This window comes from Ahaetulla prasina, chromosome 2 (assembly GCF_028640845.1).
Source record: "Ahaetulla prasina isolate Xishuangbanna chromosome 2, ASM2864084v1, whole genome shotgun sequence".
Taxonomy (NCBI): Eukaryota; Metazoa; Chordata; class Lepidosauria; order Squamata; family Colubridae; genus Ahaetulla; species Ahaetulla prasina.
Genome location: NC_080540.1, coordinates 171,325,649 through 171,351,666, shown reverse-complemented (window position 1 = coordinate 171,351,666; position 26,018 = coordinate 171,325,649). Strand labels below are relative to the sequence as shown.

Sequence of the window (26,018 nt, the reverse complement as noted above, 5' to 3'; positions counted from 1 at the left end):
ACAACCAACGCAGCATCCTCATAGTCATCAAAATTCGGGCACTTGACAACCGGCATGTATCTGTGATGGTTTCAGGGTCACAGAATCATGTGATCACCATTTGCTATCTTCCCAGATGGCTTCCAATAAGCATCGTACTAGTTCCCTTACACCCCCCCCCTTTTCAGGATTTTTTGTATATCCCCAATATGAAATGTTAGCATGTCATTCTTTATCTGTATGTGGAAATTAGATTAAAATAATGCTTTGGGGGGCCTAAAATCTATCTTATCCAATTTTAGTCCTCTGATATCTTCCCTGCCTTCAACAGGCAGAATTTTAACAGGTGACAAACTCTCAGGGGAAAAAAATTATCCAAAATATATGTAACCCTTCAGAAAAAGATACAGGTAGTCTTCGACTTAACAACAGTTCATTTAGTGACCATTCAAAGTTAAAATGGCACTGAAGAAAATGACTTATGACCATTTTTCACACTTATGACCATTGCAGCATGGTCATGTGATTTACATTTGGATACTTGGCAACTGGTTCATATTTATGACGGTTGCACTCTCCCGGGGTCATGTGATCACCTTTTGTGACCTTCTGACAAGCAAAGTCAATGGGGAAGCCAGATTCACTTAACAACCATGTTACTAATTTACTAACAACTGCAATGATTCACTTAACAAACGCGGCATGAAAAGTCGCAAAAGGGGGCAAAGCTCACTTAGCAAATTTCTTTCTTAGGAATATTAATTCTGTGCTTAGTTGTGGTCATCAATTCAGATATACTAGATACCTTGATCACAAATAGAATTGTGCAAAGGTTGCATCACAGCTACATGTTTGAATAGTTAATGGTGGGTGGGGGTGTGTGTCTGAGGATTGTCATGTGCGTTGGGCTTGGTCTCTGGGTGTTATGTGAATTTCGTTGTATGGGTATACTGTGTACATATGTACAATGACAATAAACTTTACAAATTACAAATTAAATGGTTGACATAGCTGTTGTGGTGAGCATGTTTTATTTTCTCAGATACTGTGTGAAATTAGGGGTGAGAGCAGAGGCATCTTTCTAAGTAGATTTTGAAAGCTGGGATTGTAGACTGCCAGCAGCCTACGGAGCTGGCAATGGAGTCGGACAGCGATGAGGCTGAGGTGACTTCTGAACATTTGCCAAGAAAGGCCTTTGGCAGTTTGCCTAATTGGACCAAGTTTTGCGATAGGACTGAGGAATTTGTGTTGGCAGGAATTTGCTTTAATTTAGTTGAACTACGCTGGGAATGAAGTAATTCTCAGCTGTTCGAATAAAGTTTGTTTGTTTTTTCACGGACTAAGTTTCCTACTACCTACTTGGGCCTGGGTCACAACAGGGTTTTTTGTTGTGCTCCGTCAGCAGTCTACGGAGCTGGCAACAGAGTCGGACAGCGATGAGGCTGAGGTGAGGCCAGGGCCATCGGGAAGTGAAGTGCGGATTCCAGAGCCTCCAGAGACTGATAGTGAGTCAGAGGAAGAGGAGGAGCCTGTTCCTAATGCATGCATGAGAAGAGCTGCCAGAAGGCAAGAGCGGCTCAAGCAGAGTGTTGTGTCTCGCTCGCTTTCCCCGCAGCCGGGTCCCTCTTATCTCCTGCCAAACGCTGAGGAATGTCCTGTCATGCCTCCAGGCCCCAGCCCTGGCTCCATGCCCAAGCAAACGGAGCAACTAGACCCCTCCCATTCCCCCACAGCATGTGAGCCTGAGGAATGTGAATTGCCAACAGCTGGAGCCTGGAGAGATCCTCGCTTCAGGAGAATTGATAGGCGGTGTCAGCAAAAGGAAGGGAGGGGCAGGCCTGGATAAGTGCTGAGTCATGGAGCCACACCCCATGGCCTATATAAAGGATCTGCTTTCTGGCATTCTCTGAGTCAGGCAAAGTCTACCTTGGATTGCTGAAGTCACTTCCTGGTCTCCTGCCCGCCTTGAGAACTTTGCTAGGACTTTGGCAGAGCTGCAGAGGCACTCCTGATACGGACTTCCCCGACCCGGCCATCAGCGGAGGAGTGGGACACGACACAGAGAGGACAACTCAGGAATAGGGCCAAGAGATGATTGGCCCCTCCCATAAGGCTTAAAGCAGACCAGCACCGGCTTTTGGCCTTTGCCAGAAAACAATGTTGTAGCTGTGTCTTCTGCTTCATCTTCTGCTTCATCTACGTCTTTGTTTTGTGGCTTCTGGATGTTTGCCAGGAAGGGCCTTTGGCAGTTTGCCTAATTGGACCAAGGTTTGCGAGATAACTGAGGAATTTGTGTTTGTTTTTTCATGGACTGAGTTTATTGCTACCTACTTGGGCCTGAGTCACAACAGTTTTGTACATGTACATCTGAATATTAAGTGGGGCTGAAGCCCTATAGATGCCAAAGGAAGCCTTGCAGGAATACCTGAGATTAATGGGCTGATTGGGACCACCTCTCTTTGGGATTTCTCTCTTCTCCAAATAATGTGATGAAATTTGCAATTCAAAACCCTTCTCTGGTGGCTTATAAAATGTTTATTTTAGGAACAAATGTGTTAGCCATACAAGAAGCATGACCTGGAGCCATCAGCACCGCCTTTATTGTAAGGTTATACATTAAACAGAATCTTGCAAAACTGAAAGTATTTCTCCCCTCTTCTCTTTATACTCTCCAGAAAACTAGGGGAAGGTTCCTTCTGAAATGCTTTTCGTGTTTAAAGTGCAGGTCTGTCTCCCACCTCCCATCACAAAATATGTTTTAAAATGCAGGGTTTTTTTTAAAAATTAAAATTGATTGAAAAATGCCTATTTGAAACTGATGAATTACAAAACTGAGATGGTCCCAGTTTCTAAATGAACACATGAAAAGCCAACAGGGAGAAGGAGGAGGAGGAGGAGGAGGAGGAGGAGGAGGAGGAGGAGAAGAGGAAGAGGAAGAAGGAGGAGGAGGAGGAGGAGGAGGAGAAGAGGAGGAGGAAGAGGAAGAAGAAGAAGGAGGAGGAGGAGGAGGAGGAGAAGAAAAAGAAGAAGAAGAAGAAGAAGAAGAAGAAGAAGAAGAAGAAGAAGAAGAAGAAGAAGAAGAAGAAGAAGAAGAAGAAGAAGAAGAAGAAGACCAACCTATCTCTAGGAAATCTGCTATTCTTGAGATGTTCTTACCTTCGCTGTCCTCATTGCTCTGTCTGCTGCTGCGTCCATTTCCCCTCCCTGTCCCTAGACGGGGATTTCCCAGCTGCTCTTGCTCCTGTTGCTGCTGCTGCTGTTGTTGCTGCTGTCGGCGGGCTATCTTTTTCATCTGCAAAGAGGTGTTTGGATGCATCTGGGTGGGTGTACAACAAAATGGGGGGAAGGAAGGACAGAATGTCCTCCAAAATTGGAAAAAGGGGGACTTTGGGAGACAAAGGGAGACTAATGGGGCGGAAAGGGGGGACTTTGATTTGCCCCCACTTTATATATTACCTCCCAGGACTTAGGACTTAGAATCAGAGGATTTGAACCTTTAGCTCAGGAAAGTGATCGTCAGATCATCCAGATCAGGGGTCTCCAACCTTGGCAACTTTAAGACTTGTGGACTTCAACTCCCAGAGTTCCTCAGGGATTCTGGGAGTTGATTCTGGGAGTTGAAGTCCACAAGTCTTAAAGTTGCCAAAGTTGGAGACCCCTGATCTGGATGATCCAGGCTAAGTGTTGCCTGAAAACCTTCAGGGATGAGACCCCTGTCAGTCCAGGAGGTTGGCAGTTCCATCCAGTGGTGAAATCCAAGTTTTTTTACTACAGGTTTTGTGGTTCTACCAGTTCTTAGTGGGCGTGGTGTGGCTTGGTGGCGTGGCAGGGAAAGGACACTGCAAAATCTCCATTCCCTCCCCACTCCAGGGGAAGGATACTCAAAATCCCCATTCCTTCCCCACTCTGGGGCCAGCCAGAGGTGGTATTTGCCAGTTCCGAACTACTCAAAATTTCCGTTACTGGTTCTCCAGAACCTGTCAGAACTTGCTGGATTTCACCCCTGATTCTACCGCTTAATAGCTCTCATGATCAGGTAATCTTTTCTGATTACCACCACCAAACACCATCACTCTTTTTAAGGGCTACCTGATCAGCCAAAGAGTGCGCCCTGATGTGCTGCTGTGTACAACAATTCAAACTGCGGAGTCTGCTATTTTCATTTTTTGAGATGCTGTGAGTGCCTTTGCTGAAGAGCAGCTAAAAATGCCTTCAATATTAATGGAAGTTAAAAAAAAACCCCAGGAAATAAAATGTTATCCCTTAGTGATTCCTCCCCAGATGAGATTGCTGTTAAACAAATAGGCTGTAGGGTTGTTTATAAAGTTGGTACCCACAACCATAAATTCTCATTTTGTACTTGGCTAAACCAGCCCCCCCCCTCCAAACTCTCATCAACAGTCATGTTTGTTTTGGGATTTGTGCTGTTGAAGAATGTCTAGGTTTAGGAAATGAGTTAGCTCAAAACTTAGGGTAAGCAGAAGTTTGTCTCCCCTTGTTTGGCTGGAGATAAGCTGTCATTCAAATGCAAAACTCAGAAGTGATCACTCACCTTGGCTCTTTGGTTCTGGAACCAGACCTGCACTACACGGACAGTCAAACCAGTTTCAGCCGCTAATGTCTCCCTCACCTGCCCATCATGGAAAACAGAAAAGGAGTTGTTAAAAAGCTAAATTCATGTCACAATAAGAAAGCGCCCTGCACAAAGGGTGACTTTGGGTTAGTTGTGCTCTGTGACCCCCTCACTTACGGGGTTAATGCAGGGTTCAATTCACTCTCATCTTTTGCTTACCATCTACATGCAACTGCTGGATGAGGTCATCCATTGTTTTCGAGTCATAATAGCCAATTATACATTTCAACTCTGCAAGCTGACCCAAGTGATGCTGTATAAAGTCTTGAGCCAATGCCTGGAAGCTATGCAGACTTGGATGGGGAAGTACAGGCTTGAGCTCAATCCCAACAAGACTAAGTTGCTTGGTTTGTTTGACCCTTCTGGCTCCAGGGATTCACCCATATTCAGTTTTTAATGGGGTCATGATTCTCCATGGGAGACTGGTGCATACTGTGTCTTGAACTGCTGGTGACAGCTGTAACCAAGAGGGCCTTTAAATAGGTTCACCTTGTGTGCCGGTTGCACCCATTCCCAGATTGAGATGGTCTTCAGAAGCCACTCATATAAACACATTACAGTAATCCAATTTAAGAGGTGACAAATTGTAATGCGCTTTCATTGGGATGCCTTGGAAGACCAACAAGATGTTATAGCTGATTCAGAAGGCATGTTCTTGCTGCTTTTCAAGCACCCCGGGTTGTCAGTTGGCTTCTGAGTACAATTCAGGGTGCTGATTATCACTTCTAAAGCCCTGCATGGCGAACGGCCTGGTTCCTCGAATGACCATCTGCTTCCGTATGTTTTTATTTATCCAGCCAGATCAGCAAGAGATAGTATACTCCATGTCTTGTTGATTAAGCTGTGTCATCTTATAGGGGTTAGGAAATGGCCATCTTGGTGATGGCTCCGAGCCTGTGAAATGATATCTCCAGAGAGTCATACTGCTTCTTCTCTTCCGTTTTTTCCCCCAGATTGCTTGGGACTTGGTTGTTACCAGTGGTGAAATCCAATTTTTTTTATTACTGGTTCTGTGGGTGTGGTTTGGTGGGCGTGGCAGGGGAAGGATACTGCAAAATCTCCATTCCCACTCCACTCCAGGGGAAGGATACTGCAAAATCCCCATTCCCGGGGGAAGGATATTGCAAAATCTCCATTCCCACCCCACTCTGGGGCCTGCCAGAGGTGGTATTTGCCAGTTTTCCAAACTACTCAAAATTTCCACTACTGGTTTTCTGAACTGCTCAAAATTTCCACTACTGGTTTTCCGAACTGCTCAAAATTTCCGCTACTGGTTTTCCAAACTACTCAAAATTTCCGCTACTGGTTTTCCGAACTGCTCAAAATTTCCACTACCGGTTCTCCAGAACCTGTCAGAGCCTGCTAGATTTCACCCCTGGTTGTTACCCCAGGCTTTGCCCTAGAATGGGGGTCAAGCCCCTTTTCGTGATAATTAGCTGCTTGTTTTGGGGGGATTTGGGATTCCTGGTCATCCGTCTTCTTGATAAATTTTGATCTCTTTTAATTTTTTATCTGTCAGCTGCCCAATCAGGTGGCCTCAACATTGAAATAATAAATAAAATAAATGTGGCATCTTTCAATGTATTATCAGAGATCTAGGAAATATGTGAGTGCAGCAGGGTTTCTTCCAAGGGAAGAGAGACCCAGAACTTAGGTGATATTTAAGATAGGAGCAAGCAAGGGTTGGGGTTTTTTTGCATCCAGCAGCTAAGATACTAGTATCTGAATGTGATAAAGGAGATATTGGACTATGCCATAACATTACTAGAGAAGGAGGAAGTAAAACTCATCATCTCTTTTTTTCCCCAGCAGTTGGTCATCGGATTGAGTAAAATAGATGCCTAAGATAAGTGGAGGAAAGGAAAACAGAATGTGGTGTCTGTTTGGGGTATGTAGAGGTATTATGGGGAGATGGATGAAGTGGTAGATTGCTTGCATTCTAGTAAAGCAAAGAGTGAAGGTTGAACTGGCCATTCTCTTAAAATAGGCAGGAACGGAAAGAATTTAGGGGGGGAAGCCATAAGTCAACATGATTAAAAAAAAGTGGGGGGAAAGAAATTGAAAGGAGATAGCCAGTATATGCAGTAGCAACAGCAATAGCACTTAGACTTATATACCACTTCACAATGCTTTTCAGCCCTCTCTAAGAGGTTTACAGACTCAGCATATTGTCCCCAACAATCTGGCTCCTCATTTTACCGACCGCGGAAGGATGGAAGGTTGTGTTCAACCTTGAGCCGGTCAGAATCAAACTGCTGGCAGCCAGCAGCAGTCAGCAGAAGTAGCCTGCAGTACTGCATTCTATCTAATCACTGCACCACCATGGCTCTTAAAACAGAAAATAGACACAGTGGTGACTCTGAGGAGGCATTCTTGACGTCCTCTTTGAGAAGAAACATGTCATGGTGGAAAATCTCCTTTCTCTTGAGAACCACGTTCCCTTGGGGGCAACTGTTAGGGATTGAATGATGGGAGCAGTGGTGGAATTCAATTTTTTTTACTACAGGTTCTGTGGGTGTGGTTTGGTGGGCTTAGTGTGGCTTAGTGGGTGTGGCTTGGTGGGTGTGTCAGGGGAAGGATACAGCAAAATCCCCATTCCCACCCCACTCCTGGGGGAAAGATTTTGCAAAATCTCCATTCCCACCCCACTCCGGGGCCAGTCAGAGGTGGTATTTGCCGGTTCTCCAAACTGCTCAAAATTTCCGCTACCGGTTCTCCAGAACCTGTCAGAACCTGCTGGATTTCACCCCTGGGTGGGAGGGTGGGGTTGATTCAGGAGTAGGTGAGACCAGAGACTAGGTCTAATCTAGTCTAGACTAATCATATCTGGGCCAGGAGACCACCGGATGGCAACATATTAATATTTTCTGCATCTTTTTATTAACATTTAGTGGTCAGTAGATATATAGTGACCAGATGTCCCGCTTTTGGCGGGACAGTCCCGCTTTTTAATAATTTGTCCCGCGTCCCGCGGCAATTCCAAAAAGTCCCGATTTTTTTTGTTTCACTCCCATTCTGAAAATGGGGGGCGGCAACGCAAGAGGAGGAGGTGGAGAAGGGCGAGTGTCAGAGAAGGGGGCGTGAGAGGGAGAAGAGACGCCGCTTGACTTCACCCGAGAGGAAGAGAAGAGCCGAGAGGAGAGCCGAGCCTGCCTGGAAGAGCGGAGAAGCAGCAGCCGCTGCTCCTCCTCCTTCAGGCAGGTGGCAAGACACAGCGCGCATGCGCAGCCCCCCCCCCCGTCAATGGTGTCCTGCTTTGCCATCGCTGAAATCTGGTCATTTTAGGGTAGCATTGCTTTAATGAAAGAAAGAAACTCAACCTTCCGGCAGGGCTTTGAGGAGACTTCAAAGGAGGCCTTGAATGCCCGTCGCTGCTGCGTGGTGAGGATGGTGCGTGGACGTTTGGAGCGCTTGTGATCCTTGCCTTCCTCTCCTCCTTTGCCATGTGGGTGGCTCCCATCCTCATCTTCACTCTTCACTATGAAAGAAAACATGGATTATGACGGATTCCCTGGCTTATTTCCCTAGAAACATAAGACGCCCAAGGATGGTTTAGCCATCCTTTCATTCACCAAAACAACTTGCCTTTTCTGAATGGATGTTACCAAACAACATTTCTCGATTCTGAAATGATTCTGTTAGGTACGATATACAATAGACTCTAACCCTAACCCTGGTCTTGCCACAAAATGAATAGTCTTGTCTGTAGAAATTGAGAGAATGACTTTCCCTGATTGAAATTTTTAAAAAATGCTTTGCCAAGGACAAAAGCTTCATTAGCCGCACATCTGTGCATCCCAGCATCAGGACCTGGTATGGATTGGCATGTGTCAAAGCCATGCATCCCAAAAGAGGCTAAGGGTCAATTTTGGGATCTGCTGTTGCTACCGCTTTTCCTCCTTCTTCCTGTCCTGGCTGCTGTAAACATGTGAACAAGTGACAAGAGTCATGAGAGTGGAATGCACCTCTAACTTACTTTGCATTAGGACTTTAGTACTTACATTAATTAGACGGAAAAAGACTAGGAGGAGATGGGCCTATTCCAGAAACAGATGCCAGAAACATGGAAAATGACTTGGCCAAACACTCCGAACTCCCCTCCCCCCACCCCATTGTTAAAGGAATAAAGGCAAAGCCAGGAAAGGAGCTAAACATTCTTCACATGCATTCCACTTCTCTTGCAACTTCTTCCACACGAGAATGGAAGAACAGAAACGCCTCTCGTATTGGAATGAAGATTTATATGTTTGCTATTAATGTGTATTCCTAAAGGATTTTTAACATACAGGCTTCATGTTGTTCAAATCCAGTTACTTACTAAGATGCACAGTTTATAATTAGACGGGGTTTTTAGCAAGCCCTCACACGTGGGTTCCCTATGTGCTCCTTCCCACCCACCCCAGCCCAGACCATTATAGCCACTTTCTCTTCTCTAAGTGGGCTTTTGGATTGCAGGGAAGCAGAGCCGGTTCACTGATTCTAGGCATTTTTCCCTAACCAAAAATGAGAAATTGGCATGGGTCAATAAATGGGTCCTCTGAAAAGATGTAGGTTTTAGCAGGTGCCCAACCACAACACCTCTGATGCTTGGCCCAGATCCAGATGTTCTAAAGCATGATGGTCCTTGGATAGTTTGGCTCTTAACATCCCCAGAATAAAGATGATGACCCTAATATCCAGGGCAACTGGAGAAAGATGTATGGGGAAAGAAGGTACAGACCTGCCCTTCTCATAACTGTGTAGCAACTTTGACATGTACAGCTTTTTTCACTCTTACAGCTTTTCAGCATATCCTACTACTCTTTCCATCCGTGGAGGGTATAGCTGGCTAATGTTTTTGCCATTGCATGCCAAAACCGGGGAGAATGCGGGGGGTTGCGCACATGTGTACCCACACCCATAATGCAATGGCCCCCGCATGCCCTGCCCCCCGTGCATGCACACGTGATCCCCCATACACCCTGTGCATGCGTGCGTGACTCACTGTTTTGCTGCACAGGGGTGCACCACTCCCCCCGCATTCCCCCACCCCCACGCATGTGCGTGAGACCCCTGCGCATGCATGCGCATCTCCCGCATGCACCCTGCCCCCGCGCCATAGACCCAAAAATCAGCTCGCTGGCAGGAGGTGCGCATGCATGCGCAGTGGAGCTGAGCTGGGTGACAGCTCACGTGCTCGCATAGGTTCGCCATCATGGGTGTAGGCATTCTATCCAGCTATATTTTAATCTGTCCTTTTAGCATTAACTAGGGAGATAGAATTCAAGGAAAGAAGGTGGAATTCTTCAGTCTGGGCATAACAGTAGGAATTTGGATACGGTGAATCTTAACATTTGGCCTTTTTGGAAGTGGAACTCCTGAATCAATGGGGACTTTCTCCTGCAACACTGTGTATTCAGGATTGTGCAAGTTTTTTTGATTGGAAATAAGAAAGCAGCTAACAGGTTTGGATATTCATTTGTCCCCAGAGGGTTGTGTTTCAGTAGCCTCGGATGCCTGGGAGCTGGTTATGGGACACACAGGGGGATGGAAAGGGCCGCTCTGCACATGTTGAGGGCCATTCTTTTAACTCTACTGAGCAGAACCCTGTGGTCCCTCCTCTCTCACCTGACTCAGTGGGTGCAGGGCTGATGGCACTTAGCATTTCTCTCTCCTTCTCATAGTCGCTGCGGCAAAGCAGCTGCCCTTCCTTCAGCACAAACTCATCTCCGCGCTGCAACCGCCGCTCACACTCACAGCAGGAGAAGCAGTGGACGTGGTAGACGTTCTCCAGCACCCGCATGATGAATTCGGAAGGAGCCACAGCTTTGAGGCAGCCACTGCATTTGGTCTGGAAGAGCCTGACCGAAAAGGAGGGGAGTGGGGTGGGAGGAAGAGAGAATTGGGGCAAAGCAATTAAGACGATAAAGCATGAAGCTGATGAAGCAACCTAAGTTGCTACAGTACATCACGTTCCCTTCTGCAGACTTTTAGATTTCTAGTTTGCATGCTTATACTCTATTGATAAGTCAGCTGCACTAAAGTTAAAGCTCATTTCCACTCTCCCAACTTATACAAGCTTGATTGCCAACGGGCCCTACTACACAAACAGACAACCTATGGCCCATTAGGAAACACGTGATCTCCCATTTGATGGCAAAATATTGAAATATTGTGTCACAGCCACAGTGCAATTACGTGTTCTACTTTAACTGTGGCATTGAGAGGGGATTCTCTCTTGTGCTCCACGGTCCAGTTCAATTCATTCCACCGTTAAGCTCAGTCAGTTCGTGCCACTGTTCAGCTATATTAATTTGGCAAAACTTCTACAACCTCAATTAGTTTCAAACACCCACATTGTACTGTAAGCACAAGGATTATTGTTAGTAGGTATGTAAAATATTGAGGCAGCTTATGCCTAAGAAAGGAGATGTAATATCTCAGCCTGAAGTCAGTTAACCGGGCAAATTTAGAAGTGAGAACAATTTTAAGGAACCATCCCTCAATGTACTGTAATTCCTTCACTTTTAAAAATTGAACGCATGTCCAGCTAGGTGGCAGCATTTAGTGGCTGATCTTGAAAAGCATAGGAAGATTGGACCAGGTTACTAGAACTTAAAAAGACCACTAAGAAGCAAGAGGGCTGAAGGCTACAACGGGAACATAAAGAAAGCAATAGCAATTGCCTCCTACCCTATCATCCTGAAAGGTTCTTGGAACATTTTCTTGCAATCACTTGTAGTTCAGGATTACTGTAAAATTATTTAAAATTTGTTCCCTTCTTTTGCAGCCAGAAAAGAATAAATTTAGTTTGAACTAGAAACAGCAGAAACAGCAACAACAAATGATGTTGAAACTTGCCGTTTGAATAATCAAGACTTAGTTTTACTAAACTAAAATGGGTTTAAACCATTGTGGCACTTAATTGAAGAAGCACTGCATTGTTATTCAGTAGCTTTGGATCAGATGGGATGTGGATATGCATGTATGTATGTATGCATGTATGTATGTATGCATGCATGTAAAATCAAAGCAATGTTGAATAGAAAGAAATATGGTATGCCTTGTTGAAAAAAATAAAAATAAAATAGAAAACCCATAATTGATAAAATGTGCCTTTCCAAAGTATTTTCCCGATTGTATTTTATTTCTTCTTCCTGCAAATTTAAAGACTTTACTCTCCACACACACACACACACCAGTTTTGGCGTCGGAGAATTCCTGAAGAACCTGCCTGTTTCTCTAATTCCAAACGGTTTGTAAACTGATTCTGTCCATAACTCCACCTGTCAGTTTGAGAGGCATTCCTTCCCTGTCATAAATAACAAACAGCCCTACCCTGGATCCATGACCCTAAAATTTTCTTTTAATGTCTTCGCCTCCTGGCATAGCGAGGCATTTGAATAGACAAATCAATAACTCCAGCCAAGACGTTTGCAGCAGATGGTTCTGATGAAGTAATTTGGGAGCTAAACAAACGCGAGTGGGGCGGCTCACCGAGCTGACAGCTTCTCTTTAGCCACTTGACAAGAGAAAGTAATAAAATGAGGATTAATTAGCCTGTTGTTTAAACACACAGGATCCTCCCAGCCAGCGGGGAAACTCATAAACCGGGATTGAGAACAAGACGTGGGTTAATCCTCCTAGCAAACTCTTGCTGAGCGCGGAATGGGGAGGATTTACCAGGGAGGGCTCATCCCTGCCTAATGCTCTCCGCTTGGATTTACACTTCTGCTTGAATAGGCTGGGGCTGTTCCGACGGCCAGAGAGAGAGAGAGAGAGAGAGAGAGAGAGAGGAGACAAGATGCCTACTCGTTTTCTTCCTTGGATTTATTGCGGCTGAGAAAGGAGGAGGCACATAGGTGTGAGGCGGGCAGACAGGCAGACAGAAACAGCCAGAGCAAATTAAAAAGCACTTTTGGGGGAAAAAAGCGTCGGCCAGGGTGATCGGGGTTCAAATTCCCACACAGCCAACAAACGCACCAGAGATGGTTGGTCACAGACCATCTCTCCACCTCGCTAAGTTATTCTGAGAATGAAGTGGAGAGGGGAGAGAAAATCCACACACCCTTTCCCTGAACATCTGGGGAGAGAAAGCAGAATAGAAATAGAATAAATGCATGTGGAAGAGGAGATACAATAAACTTTTGGTGGGAAAGAGAAAGTGGGTGCATTTTGAAACGGGGATTTTGATCTCCATATGTTATTTCAAAATCCGGCTTCAGAAGACAGTTCTTTTCCCAGGGGGAAATGCTGCAGTAACATTTAATTTAAAAAAACAACAACTTGCTCTTACTCTGTTATTATTTTCTTTTACTACTCATTTTGTTTTGTATGTTTTACATAACATTTTAATAATGCTTTTATCAATATCTAGTTGTTTGAATTTAATTCTAAACTGTTTTATGATTTTTTTACAACAGCAGTGTGTACAGATGTTTTAATCACAAATAAAGCTGGGTATAAAGTGGACAATGCGCTCTTAGAACTAAGTCAGATTTGTTCCTCAGAATGTCACTCCTATTGCATGTCAGTTGCCAGATGTTGGCAAATATTAGTTTGCAAGTAGTCAGAGGTGGCAGATAAATGCTACTGGCTATTGTATGTTGGCCCTGGTGAATTTCTAGAGGTCATATGTACAGTTTCAGAGTAGAAAAGTTGATTCAGAGCATGAATAGAATAGAATAGAATTTTTTATTGGCCAAGTGTGATTGGACACACAAGGAATTTGTCTTGGTGCATATGCTCTCAGTGTACATAAAAGAAAAGATTTGTTCATCAAGAATCATAAGGTACAACATTTAATGATAGTCATAGGGTACAAATAAGCAATCAGGAAACAATATCAATATAAATTGTAAGGATTCAAGCAACAAAGTTACAGTCAGTCAGTCATAAGTGGAAGGAGATGGGTGATGGGAACGATGAGAAGATTAATAGTAGTGCAGATTTAGTCAGTAGTTTGACAGTGTTGAGGGAATTATTTGTTTAGCAGAGTGATGGTGGAATGTGATTTAAGAACGTGCAAACAAATGCAACATCCATGTCCACACTAAATCATTCATTCTTCTTTGCCATTGCAGTCCTGCATAAATGCAGCCAATACAAACTATCAGAACTTTATAAAAATGTTTGGAGGACAATGTTGAGAATTATGTAGATATATCTTTCAGCTCTAAAGGATGGGCAGCTATATAAATGCTGTAGAAAAGAAGCACTAACATGTAAGCATTCCTTTGCAGTGAACTTTGGATGCAACAGTGAGGACAAATTTTGTTCAAAAATAAAATTGTCCAGACAATAATCTCAGAGTTTTAGTGGCAGAGAAGTTCTTTGAAGTTAGTACCAACTTCCAGGCTCAATGTCAGTGATTTATTTCTGTGTCTAAGCTAATCTCTTGTTTTTCCATCCATATCTCCTGGGCATCTGCCAGCTGCCTTCTCCATCAAGTTTGCTAGCGAAAGATGAAAACATTAAACGGGTGGGTGGAACATGTGGCCCTTCAGATGTGGATGAACTAGAAATAACACTAGCATCGGCCAATATGAAAAGAATGCTGGGAAATGTAGTTCAGCAACATTCGGAGTGTCATGGATACACCCATTTTTGAACATAACGTAACAGAATGATTGGAAAAAATATGTGTGGGTTGTGCCCCTTAGAGATACTGTTGATGAAATTCCACTTTGCCATGTTTCAGATAAAGTAATCCCGACTCCCAAAAGCTCAGAAACTCTTGCAGGACAGAAACAAAACAAAAACAAATCACTCTTATCTTTCAACCAATACCCTCAAGCCAGAATCACACAATTTTTTCTTTTCTCCTCAGCAATAACCAGTCATTTAAATACAGTATATTTTACTTTGGTAGGTAAAGTTAACTCCAATATTTCTGTTTTTGCAGCCTACCATTTTTGGCTTCTGAATTAATTGGCATCCATATCTTCATCAACTGTCTTCAAAGAGTTAATTGCTCTGGATGGAAACCTTTTTTTAAAAATGAGATTTTTTACATATTTTTGATACCCATTTTGTACTCAAGCTGCACCTGGTTTAGCCTTTATAAACTGAAACCAAAAACATGTAAGATGCTTGAACTGCTACGTCCACTTTTTGTTGGTGGATGTAACAGAGATAGTCTTTAGAAGTTCATTATAATGTGCCTTTTGAGGAATACCTGGGGAATCATTATTAGTGTCTTTTTTTGCATTCAATGTTCATGATGTGCAGAGAAAAAAGGTATGTCATGAAATACGCTATTCCAAGAAATCAAGAATATACAGCAGGTTGTTTCCAGTGAGACATTGTTTTTCTTACCCATGGAGACTTGTTTGGTCAATTTTTTTTTTAATGAAGCTCACATCCATAATTAGTTATTTCTTCCAATTAGGTAAAATCAGAAAATGCTTCAGGTCAGAAGAACATTGACTCTAGCAGACTGTAAGTAAGGAGTGACTATCCATTTCTGGAACATAAACATTTGGTATAGGAGGAAACTAGTTGAAACAGAATATTTTTTCTGCTCTGCTTTTTAAATTTCCCCCCCCCAAGGAATAGTTTGTGAAAAGTAGTATTTCATAAATTGAAAAGATAGAGATCATTCTCTATCTTTCTCATCACATCCATGAATTACCTCCTTTCCTAAGTTGATACCTTTATAGATGTGTTGGAGAACACTACTTGAGATGCTTAACTTAAACCTAAATATACTCTTCAAATCAGAAAGTTTAATATTATGGCATCAAAGCTACAAATAAAGAGTATAGAATTCTCTGACTACCTCTTAAGCTGGGTTTGCTTCCCGTATTTAAGCATAATTAAGGCTACCAGATCTGGACATAGACATTTCTTCAATTCTTTGTGATCATGTAGCCTGTGCAACTATTTCTCTAGAGTTCAGCAACGCGAATCTGGTTGCCCCAGCATAAGTGGGTAGGGCCAGGGAGGACAAATGGCAATGTGATAAACTGCAGGAATGAAGCCAAAGGAAGACTATGCCAACTGTTATTCAGAAATAAATATTGTTCTTACTGATTGATTTCAATTTCTATATTTGCCCCTCTCCCATAGGTGACTCTCGGTGGCTCACAAGTCAAAATACACCCCCCCCAAAAAAACAACAACAACCCCGCCCCTGTATAAATAAAAGAAACTTATGTAAAAAAATTAAAACAGCTAAAACAAATTAAGCCAAAACATAAGTGATTAAAATACAGCCAGCTTGGAGTAGTGGTTGAGGCACAAGGCTAGAAATCAGGAAACTGAGTTCTAGTTCTGCTTTAATAACAAAGCCAGGTGGCTTGGGTCATTCACACTCAGCCCCAGGAAGAAGGCAAGGGCAAATCAGTTTTGTAATATTGGCAAGAAAATTGTAGGGGCTTGGCAGTCGTCAAGAGGCAACAATAACAAAAATCTCTCTCTCTCTCTCTCTCTCTCTCTCTCTCTCTCTCTCTCTCTCTCTCTCACACACACACACACACACACACACACACACACACACACACACACACAGACACACACAGAAAGAGAGAGAGAGAATTTTCTGCTACATATGCCTATGTCATCTGAACTGCAAAATCCAAGTGGTCACTAGATGGCAGTAGTAAGATGTATAAAACTGTTTACTGCCACTTTGTAATCCATATTTTTGCAGCCATGATTTCATAGCACTGTGTACTATACAAAAATCTTGGCCCATTTCTCTTTCAGCTATTGACTATGGAAATGTTCCCAACATAGAAGAAATCCTATGGTACACATACACGATTGTTTCAGCTTTCTTGTACATCGTCCAGAGTCTTCTTCAGTGAGATACATGGCTATATAAATTAGGTAAAATAACTAATTAATTAAATATTATATGTAAATAAATATATAGGGTTTTTTTAAAAAAACCTGTTTTCATTTCAGTAAGCTGCCACCAGAGAACTAGCAAATTCTAGAACAGCTTTAATAAGAACTCAGAAGAAAAAGAGAGGAAGGAAAGGAAAGGATTAATGACAATGCCACTCAGCTACTATTCTGGCTGCTTCAAAATCAGTGCAATAATATATTCTTGACTGTACAGTAAGTTGAGGTAATCCTCAACTTACAACCATTCACTTAGTGACTGAAGTTAAAACAGCACTGAAAAAGTGACATGACCGAGCCTTTATAGCAGAGATCTTCAAACTTGGCAGCTTTAAGACTTGTGGACTTCAACTCCCAGAATTCTGGGAGTTGAAGTCCACAAGTCTTAAAGCTGCCAAGTTTGAAGATCTCTGCTTTATAGTATCCCTAAGACCGCATGATTAAAACTTAGGTGCTTGGCAACCGGCATGCATTTACTATGGTTGCAGCATCCCAGGGGCATGTAATCACTATTTATAACCTTCTCAGCCAGCTTCCGAAAGCAAAGTCAATAGAACAGGGGTGTCAAACTCAAGGCCTGGGGGCTGGATCCGGTCCGCGTGGTACTTAGATGTGGCCCATGGGGGCGCCCTGGAAACAGCGAAGGAGCGGCCTGCAGTGTTTCTGCCAGTGAAAGTGGAGCTCGGGAGGGCCGCATGGGGTCCTTCTAACTCTATTTTCATTGGCAGAGGGTTGCAGGAGGTCGTGGCAGGCAAAAACGGAGCTCAGGAGCCCGTTTTCGCTGCCAGAGCACTCGGGCCACCACAGGCACCCCCGACACGAGTAACGTCAAACTGGCCATGCCCACCCTGGCCATGCCTCCCCACCCGCTTGAGGTCAAACTCAACCCTGATGCGGCCCTCAATGAAATCCAGTTTGACACCCCTGCAATAGGGGAAACTAGACTTGCTTAATGACTGCCTGATTCACTAAACAACTGCAGTGATTCTCTTAACAACTATGGCAAAAAGGTCATAAAATGAAGCACAACTCCCTCAACAAGGGCCTCTTGTGGCTCAACAGGCTAATGCAGTCTGTTATTAACACAGCTGCCTGCAATTACAATTACTGCAGGTTCGAGTCCCACCAGGCCCAAGGTTGACTCAGCCTTCCATCCTTTATAAGGTAGGTAAAATGAGGACCCAGATTGTTGGGGGGGGCAATACAAATTGACTTTGTATATAATATACAAATGGATGAGATTATTGCCTTACACAATGTAAGCCGCCCTGAGTCATCGGAGAAGGGCGGGATATAAATTCAAATTAAATAAATAAATAAATAATAAAAAAAAAACAACCACCTTGCATAGCAACAGAAATTTTGGGCTCCACTATGGCCTTAAGTTAAGAACTACCCGTATTTGTTTTGGGCAGCTTTACAAAGTCAATGGTTACAGAAATAGTTCAACATTAGTCTGCCACCCATTCCTCTGGCTATTTTCTGGGCATGCAGCAGTGCTGAAATTCAATTTTTTTTACTACCAGTTCTGTGGGTGTGGCTTGGTGGGCGTGGCTTGGTGAGCATAGCAGGGGAAGGATATTGCAAAATCTCCATTCCCACCCACTCTGGGGCTAGCCAGAGGTGGTATTTGCCGGTTCTCCAAACTGCTCAAAATTTCCGCTACCGGTTCCCCAGAACCTGTCAGAAGCTGCTGGATTTCATCCCTGGCATGCAGCATGCACAAGCAAACCTCACCCCAGCATATTGGCATAAAATAGAAACAGGAGAGATTTAAAGGCCTCCTTGCTTCGCAGAACTTTGAATCGATCCATTTGGGCTTTGAGCATGGTCTGCATCACTTCAGTTCAACCACATGCCGCAGTCCCATTGGTCTGCCAAGGAGAGAGGTTTTATTTCAACCACCCAATCAGGAAGCTTAACCATACCTGGGCTGCAAAGAGCCAAGTGATCCCACAGCAGACAGAAAGAGAAAGTATGACGGCTTTGTTGCCACCTGCTTGGGAGACCATCTACTATTGTCTCCTTACACTTGCCAGACTCTTTCTACCTTGTGAAAATCAGAACCGTTACCACCATCTTCTAGATGGGGAATGGATGGAAGCCTTGGGCACTTCACTTCCTTGAGTGTTGAATGAAGCTTATTGGCTTTGGGGTTTGGGGTTGGTCACTTATGCATATCTTCCCTCCTTAAGAATCCTGGTGCCATCTTTGGGGAAGTTATCTAATAAAGGAGAATGTTTGTAGCTCAGGGTTGAAATGAAGGGGTCCTTGGTGTTCCGTGAGCTTGGTTTTCTTGCAGACATTTTATTATCCGAATTAGGTAACCTCATAAGTGCAGAGGTGGCATTCAGCAGATTCTGACCAGTTCTGGAGAACCAATAGCGGAAATTTTGAGTAGTTCGGAGAACCAGTAAATACCACCTCTGACTGGGTCCGCCCCCATCTATTCTCTGCCTCCTGAGTCCCGGCTGATCGGGAGGAAATGGGGATTTTGCAGTAACCTTCCCCTGGAGTGGGGTGGGAATGGAGATTCTACAGTATCCTTCCCCTGGAGTGGGGTGGAAATGGAGATTCTACAGTATCCTTCCCCTGGAGTGGGGTGGGAATGGAGATTTTACAGTATCCTTCCCCTGTCATGCCCACCAAGCCACTCCCACTGAACCGGTAGTAAAAAAATTTGAATCCCACCACTGCATCAGTGCTATTGATGATGTTACCTAGCTGCGATGTTACCTACATAGGACTGATGATGTTTTGGTAATGAAACATCTGCAAGAAAACAACCAAGCTCAGAGAGTACTGGGGAAGTTATCTCACTTCACAGTTGAAGTTTGCCCAGAAATCAACCCGTCCATGACTTGTTCTTCCCCTTGTACAAATGAGGTACTGTAGTTATCTTTGTGGGACTAAAAAACCTCGGCATTCGCTAGAAATCTCCCCTGAATTTACATGTTATGGGATTGATGGCAGTGACAGGGTGACCTGCATCTATCCATAACTCAATAATGCTTTCCCCCTTAAGCCTCGAAAACAAATCCGCTCCTCTTTGCACTAATTGAAGAAAACAGCCAGCGAGTGTCTCATAAACACAGTGTCAGCTCGCATTACGCAAAATTAAAATTCTCAGCTCCAGGAATTCCTAAAGAGGCTGCTTTTTTAATATCGTCCGAATCCGTTTAAGCCTGGGTAATATTGTTTAGGTTGCTATGGGAACCGGCGGCTGCTCTGTTAGCCACCAGTGGATTGAAAACTGGTATATTTATTGGGGCCGGATTGACAGACACGATAACTTAGGGAGTCTGGGTATTACCTGTGAGATGGAACAACTGCCATTTTAGGATATCCAGAGCTAAGACTTTGTGGGCTGTTAAAACATTGCTTTTCTATGATTACTGGAAGTGGCGTTACAACCTGAGATCCACACAAGTTTCTACTGGATTATCTAGCAAGGGTTGTTCTATGGGCCCCAAATCCTCTGATTTAGTCCCAGGTCAATCCCATTGAAGAATCTGTAACCACGTGACTCATGGTTTACCTTTTGTGACTGCTGCTTCTGTTACTACTTTCTGCTGGATTTGGACAAAGGGTATCAACAGTTCCTGGGGAACTTCAACACAGCTTCTTTTGCCACAGGAGAGGAAGAAGGATTTGATTTCTAAGTTGCTATAAAGAAAGAAAGAAAGAAAAAGAGAGGGAAAGAGAGAGAGAGAGAGAGAGAGAGAGAGAGAGAGAGAGAGAGAGAGAGAGAGAAACAAAGAAAGATGGAAGAAAGAAAGCAGTGGTAGGTTTCAACTGGTACAACAACCGCTTTGCTTTGTACACGTACTTTGTGTGTGCCATCAGTGCTACTGGCTTGCGCAAACCAGGGCGAACTGTAGAAACTCACCACAGAAAGAAAGAAAGAAAGAAGGAAGGAAGGAAGGAAGGAAGGAAGGAAGGAAGGAAGGAAGGAAGGAAGGAAGGAAGGAAGGTGCTGTAATGGTTAAACTCATAGGAAATCTAGTCATATCAATTAAAGCACATAATACACTTTGAACCAGTGGTGGGTTTCCCATTATGTTACTATCGGTTCACCGCGCATGCTCGCTTCATGCGTGCGTGTGTGTCTGCCGTCCATGCATGCACCCATCCTTCCGTGCATGCACTTTGTTCACGTGTGTGCCTTTTGCACATGCGCCCGGTCTCAAAAACGTGCCTAAATAGGATGGCATAGAGCCAGGGCGGGGGGGGGGCAGGCCCATCCACAATTTCCTCTAACGATTCGGGCAAACTGGTCTGAACTGGCTGAATGCCACCTCTGCTTTGAACGAATCATGATAACTCAGATTTACCTTCCTCAAATGATTTTTCTAAGATAAAATTAAATGGGAAAACTACTATGTATTAGAGCTGTAGAAGCCTTGGATTTAAAAGAAAAAGGTTGCTTCAGAATGGAAACAGATCTTTCCAGATATGTTTGGCAGCTCTTTAAACCAGCTGTATCTTTTCACCACCAGCATCCAGAGAACAAAAGCAGGATACAGTCAACTCTTCAAGTTGAGCTTGACTTCTGGTGACTTCCTAGATAGATCCATATAATTTTCTTGACAATGCAATTTGCTGGTAGTTCTCTAAGATACTTTTCAACTTCCCAGTCCAGCTGGGGATAGAGTGAATAGTTATGCGAGAAAAATTAAAGTTAACAATGATGACACTACGAAATTGTGAGAGGTTATTGGTACTGCTGTTGTTATTTTTATTTAAGTGATTTATATTGCCACTCAAGTTGCACACAGTAGCGCTTGGTGGCTTTACATAGGCTAAAAACATAACAACAAGAGAACCAATAGCAAAATACACAGAACCTACCACAATGCAGCATAACCAAAACCAACATATTCCCATCTTAAAACATTCTATGCTCTAAACATTTATATGGAATCTTTTATGAGAAGTGAATTGACTGCTCTGTTTGAAATGCTTCCAGCATTTATATGGTTTTTATTCTGTACAGATCCCTTTCTGTAATCTCCCTACCCAATCTGAAACTCTTTCCACATTCCATACATTTATACTATTTTTCTCCTTGTTGGAGCCTTTTATAAGAGGTAATGAAAACACATTGTTAATCTGGTTCCATGCTGGTCTGAAATGACCAAATTTATAAACAGAATATTTCCAATGAAAAGCACAGGCGCCCTTACAACTTAATTTGCACTTTCCTTCTCCTCAACTTGGTGCAAAAATGGAAGGACAACATGACAGACAGAGGGCATCACTGGCACTGATGACATTGTTGTCATAAAATAGTATAAGAAAGCAAAGAAACAAAGTTGCTGTCATGGAAGACTTAATTGGAATTCACTAGATTTTATCTTGAGCTTAAGTTTCATGCTAATGAATATAGATTCCCAAATATTGACTTGTGGAAAGATCTAATACTTTTGCCAGTATTAAGTATTTTCATATATTTCTCTCATTAACACAATCAATTTTCCCCATAGATAAATTGACCATAGTTTACTCAATGAGCTTTCTAAATTGACAAGAAATTAACCACAGGAGCTGGATTTGCAGAGCAATCTAGGCTAAAATATAGTTTAGTTAGTTTCTAATACTTTAGTTTAACTATCTATAATACTTTTTATCATGAGAATAAGAAGTCACATTCAACTGAAAATTCAGATTATACGGGGTGTTGAATAAGTTGGTGGCTTTTGGGGAGCTTAATGTGTGTAAATCCTGTATTTTGCATGAAAAATCATCATTGGCATATGAAGCTGGTCAATTGCGGCTTATTGAATAACTTTTTGAGCTACTATGTCCACTCTGAGACATAGCTGAAGAAGCCATTTACACATCTGTGTTGGAATACAATTCATCCTCCAACTGTGGAATGAGGGAGAGGAAGAATCCTGGCCTCTGGATGTGAATGGGCCATGATGCTCTGGACAGCAGTATTATTTTAAATATCCAGTTTATGATTCACTCTACATGGGAATTGCCTTTCCTTTAAATCTGGGGTCTCCAACCTTGGCAACTTTAAGCCTGGCAGACTTCAACTCCCAGAATTCCCCAGCCAGCTCCTGGGAGTTGAAATCCGCCAGGCTTAAAGTCGCCAAGGTTGGAGACCCCAGATTTATATAACCAAGGAGTCCAACACTAGAGAAGAGGGTAGCCAGTGACTTGCTCAAAGGAAGTTTGTCTCTCTTCTCCCTCATTGCTTATGGCAGTGTCTACAAAGAACAGTGTGACACCTTCATCCAGTTAAGAGCTGGACAGCCCAAAGTTTTTAGTGTATCAGAAAATCAGATTCGATGACGGCTTTCCCCTTCTATAAAAAAAATCAGAAGTGCAAGCTTTGTTTTGGGACTCTTGGGCTTCCCCTCCCTTTTTTTTAATCCATCGGGGCTGGCCCTCACAAACTCTTATAGTAGCTGGCCCCGTCAGGCGAACAGACCCCTTTCCTCATCCCCAAATAGGAAAAACTTTCTCAAGTGCCTGGGAGGAGCGAGACATTCTTGTGGAGTTCTTTGCCTTGTTGCAACAGCATGGGGGAGCCCACGTTTGAGCCTGGGAAGGATAATTTAGAGAATATAAAATTGGCCAGTGGGATTAAAAGGTGTTAATGAAGCTGGACCTGAGGCCACCTCAAAGGCTGATGAGTCTCTGCTTCATGAAGCCGCCTTGTTTAGTTAGGGTTTAGTCAAAATGAAGCAGTCCTGGCTTAAGAGAGGGTTTGTTTACTCAGCGCTGAGCTCCAAAAGCCGTCCTCAGCTGCCTGAAATATTGAAGTGGAAGGTTTAAAGCCGCTTTCCAGATTGCAGGCCAGGCCAGGAGCAAGGAATGAAGGGACCCTGGAAGTACAACAATAAAAGCCTTTTCATGTCCAAGAGTCTTCCTAACAATGGCAGTCCGAGGAGTACGATTTCAAATGGAAAGTCTCCACCCCCAGCCCTCGAACTTGTCTTGTTAATGTCACAGTGAAGTAACACAGATGAAGCCCCATAACATTTTCCAACCAGTTTTCCTCAGATCTATGAGGGGGCTCAATCCCAGGATTCCAGCTGTTACGGCCAATGGCTGTGCTGGCTGGATAGTCTAGATATTATCAGCCTGACACATCAGCAGGGTACCTGGTTAAAACCATTGTTTTGGCTAGTGATGGAGTTAACTAGCTTTTGTTTTGGTACAGGACAATCTAGCCTTCACTGGATCATACCATCGTTTTGATGGATTGCAGTGATAATCAAACTAACATTCTGGGGGAAGAATTAGAATTAGTGGTTGGTTATTTCACTTAGGAAGTCATAATTATCCTAGCGTTTTTCATCTTGGAACTCAATTATAATAGTCTTTTTTCTGCCTCTGCAGAAAAGGTAATAGTAAAAGGACCTGTTATTGAATAACAAGTTTGTTAAAGAAAGCAGTTTAAAATTTAAAATTACAGGACCTGGGATAGCTCCTGTGAGGATGAAGAGTTGATCCAATTCTAGTAATGGGTATACACTTTGGCATGTGTTCAAAACACATGGGGATGGATGTTCTGCCTCTCAAGGTTTGTCCCCATAAATCTTTCTTTGCAAACCTTCACATTCCCCCCTCCTCACCTGTTGATATCTCCTCCTTGGGATGGGTGGTATCAGGCTACAAAAGAACTGGGATTTGGAAAACTGAGGTTGTGTGTAGCAGTAGCACTCTTAAAGAAATATGATTGAGTCCCTTGTTAACAAATATTGTTAACATTTCCTTTTGATTTCATAACAGTCCCATCCAATGACTCTGTTGTGTCTGTGGGCCCCGAGCTGGGCTTCCTGGCAGAGAGTGATTCGGAGAGTGAGGGGGAAGAGCCGACAGGGCTTTCCTCTGTAGAAACTTCCTCTCTGGCTCCACTCCAAATTCCAGAGGCAGGCCAGGTGGAGGAGGAGGAGCTGACATGGCCTCTTTCCCCTGACCTCTCCTTCCCCCTGGCAACGCCCCAAAAGCCAGCTGAGGAGGATCAATTGTGGCTAGATGCAAGGCAGCGATGCCAAGTGAAGCGTGTGCAGCAAAAGAAAGGAAAGGGCCGGCCCAGGGAGTGCTGAGTCACGGAGCCACACCCCACAGGGTATAAAAGTGGGTGGAGCTGCCTTTGAGCTCCGTGACGGACAAAAACTGACTTTTGGAAACTTCGGCTGCTTTATTGCGAGACTCAGGAATTGGCTTTTCGGACTTCTGTTTACTTCTGAACTCTGGATTGCTCCAGCAACAGACCGCAGTAGCATTGAAGAAATAAGGAGGACTTGGCAGGCAATCGCAGGTTCATTGCCAGAGCTGATATCTGTAACAAGAATAAATTGCTGGCAAATACAGTCAGCTCGTGTGTCTTCTGGGGGGTGGTTGAGAGCAGCAGAACAGACTCTATCTTGGATATTGCGTCAATTTCTGAGAGCTAGATTTTAAGGATTTGATTCAGTTAGAATAGTTTCCAAAATACCTATACCAGTGATGGTGAACCTTTTAGGCACTGAGTGCCCAAAGTGCCTGCACATGACCAAACTGCAAGGCATGGGTGCATATGTGCGCGCCGCGTGCATGCGCGCCCCTGCCCCATGCGTGGCAGAGACCTGAAGACCAGCTGGCCACTGGGAGGCATACGTGCATGCATGGCAGAGACCCAAAACAGAGCTGGGGCGATGGCACGTGTGCCCACAGAGAGGGCTCTGCATGCCACCTCTGGCATGCGTGCCAAAGGTTTGCCACCATTGACCTATACCTATAGAACATAAGACCTATGAAGAGAGATGGAAGGAAAATTTAGCCTTAAGGAGAGAAAATTGGGAGAATGTCCTACAGAAAAACGATAAAAACATATCCCTCATTTCCTAAATCAAGGTAGAAAATATCAAATTAAAGTTGAAGGAAGGTAGCTTTTGATTTAATGATGGGAAAAAAAACAGTAGGAGCAGCTTGGTAGTGGAACCCATTATCTAGAAAGACGGTGGGTTCTCCTTCAATAGATGAATTCCAGAAAAGACTAGATAGCTACAGTATCTAGCAAGGATGATTTATTTAAACTTTTGCTTTAAGCAGTAGATTGGATTGGACTCTCGAAATGGCCATGTTTAATTCTATGTTTCCGTATAAGCTATCTAGAAGATTACAGGAGATGAAGCCCAATAACTCTGCTAGGCCACCGAATTAGAAAAGACTATTTAGGAATACCCTCTCTAATTGAAATATCTGTATTCCATTTCCCATTGGTTTTGTTATACAGCATTTTGAATCTTCATGGGTACCAGAATTATTAAAAGAATTTAAAATATATTGAATAAATAAAGACGAAAGTAAACTTTCCTCACCTTGGACTGAACTTCTGGCTATTGGAACACAAATGGTTTGCTATCGTGTTTCTATTTTTTTAAAAAAAACTTTTCATTTTGGCCTATTTTCATGGGATTTTCTGATTATCACACATCCAAGTACTAAACAACTGTAACCTTGCTTGTCTATTTGATTGATTGGTTGATGGATGGATTGATGTCTATAGCCACCCATTTTAGTAAATGACTCTGGACAGCTTATAATTCAAAACATATATTATAGTTAAAAAATT

General features: G+C 43.3%; 1 protein-coding gene across 1 annotated transcript in view; it reads right to left on the bottom strand.

Moving 5' to 3' along the window:
- Positions 1-26,018, bottom strand: part of LOC131190188 (LIM homeobox transcription factor 1-alpha-like) — a 107,775-nt gene that overhangs the window by 3,487 nt on the left and 78,270 nt on the right. The window contains exons 3-6 of the mRNA XM_058167282.1: positions 10,220-10,452; positions 7,933-8,090; positions 4,532-4,609; positions 3,136-3,271 (exon numbers count right to left, since the gene is read on the bottom strand). Coding sequence (XP_058023265.1) covers positions 3,136-3,271; positions 4,532-4,609; positions 7,933-8,090; positions 10,220-10,452 — 605 coding nt within the window. The remainder of the gene's footprint in view (positions 1-3,135; positions 3,272-4,531; positions 4,610-7,932; positions 8,091-10,219; positions 10,453-26,018) is intronic.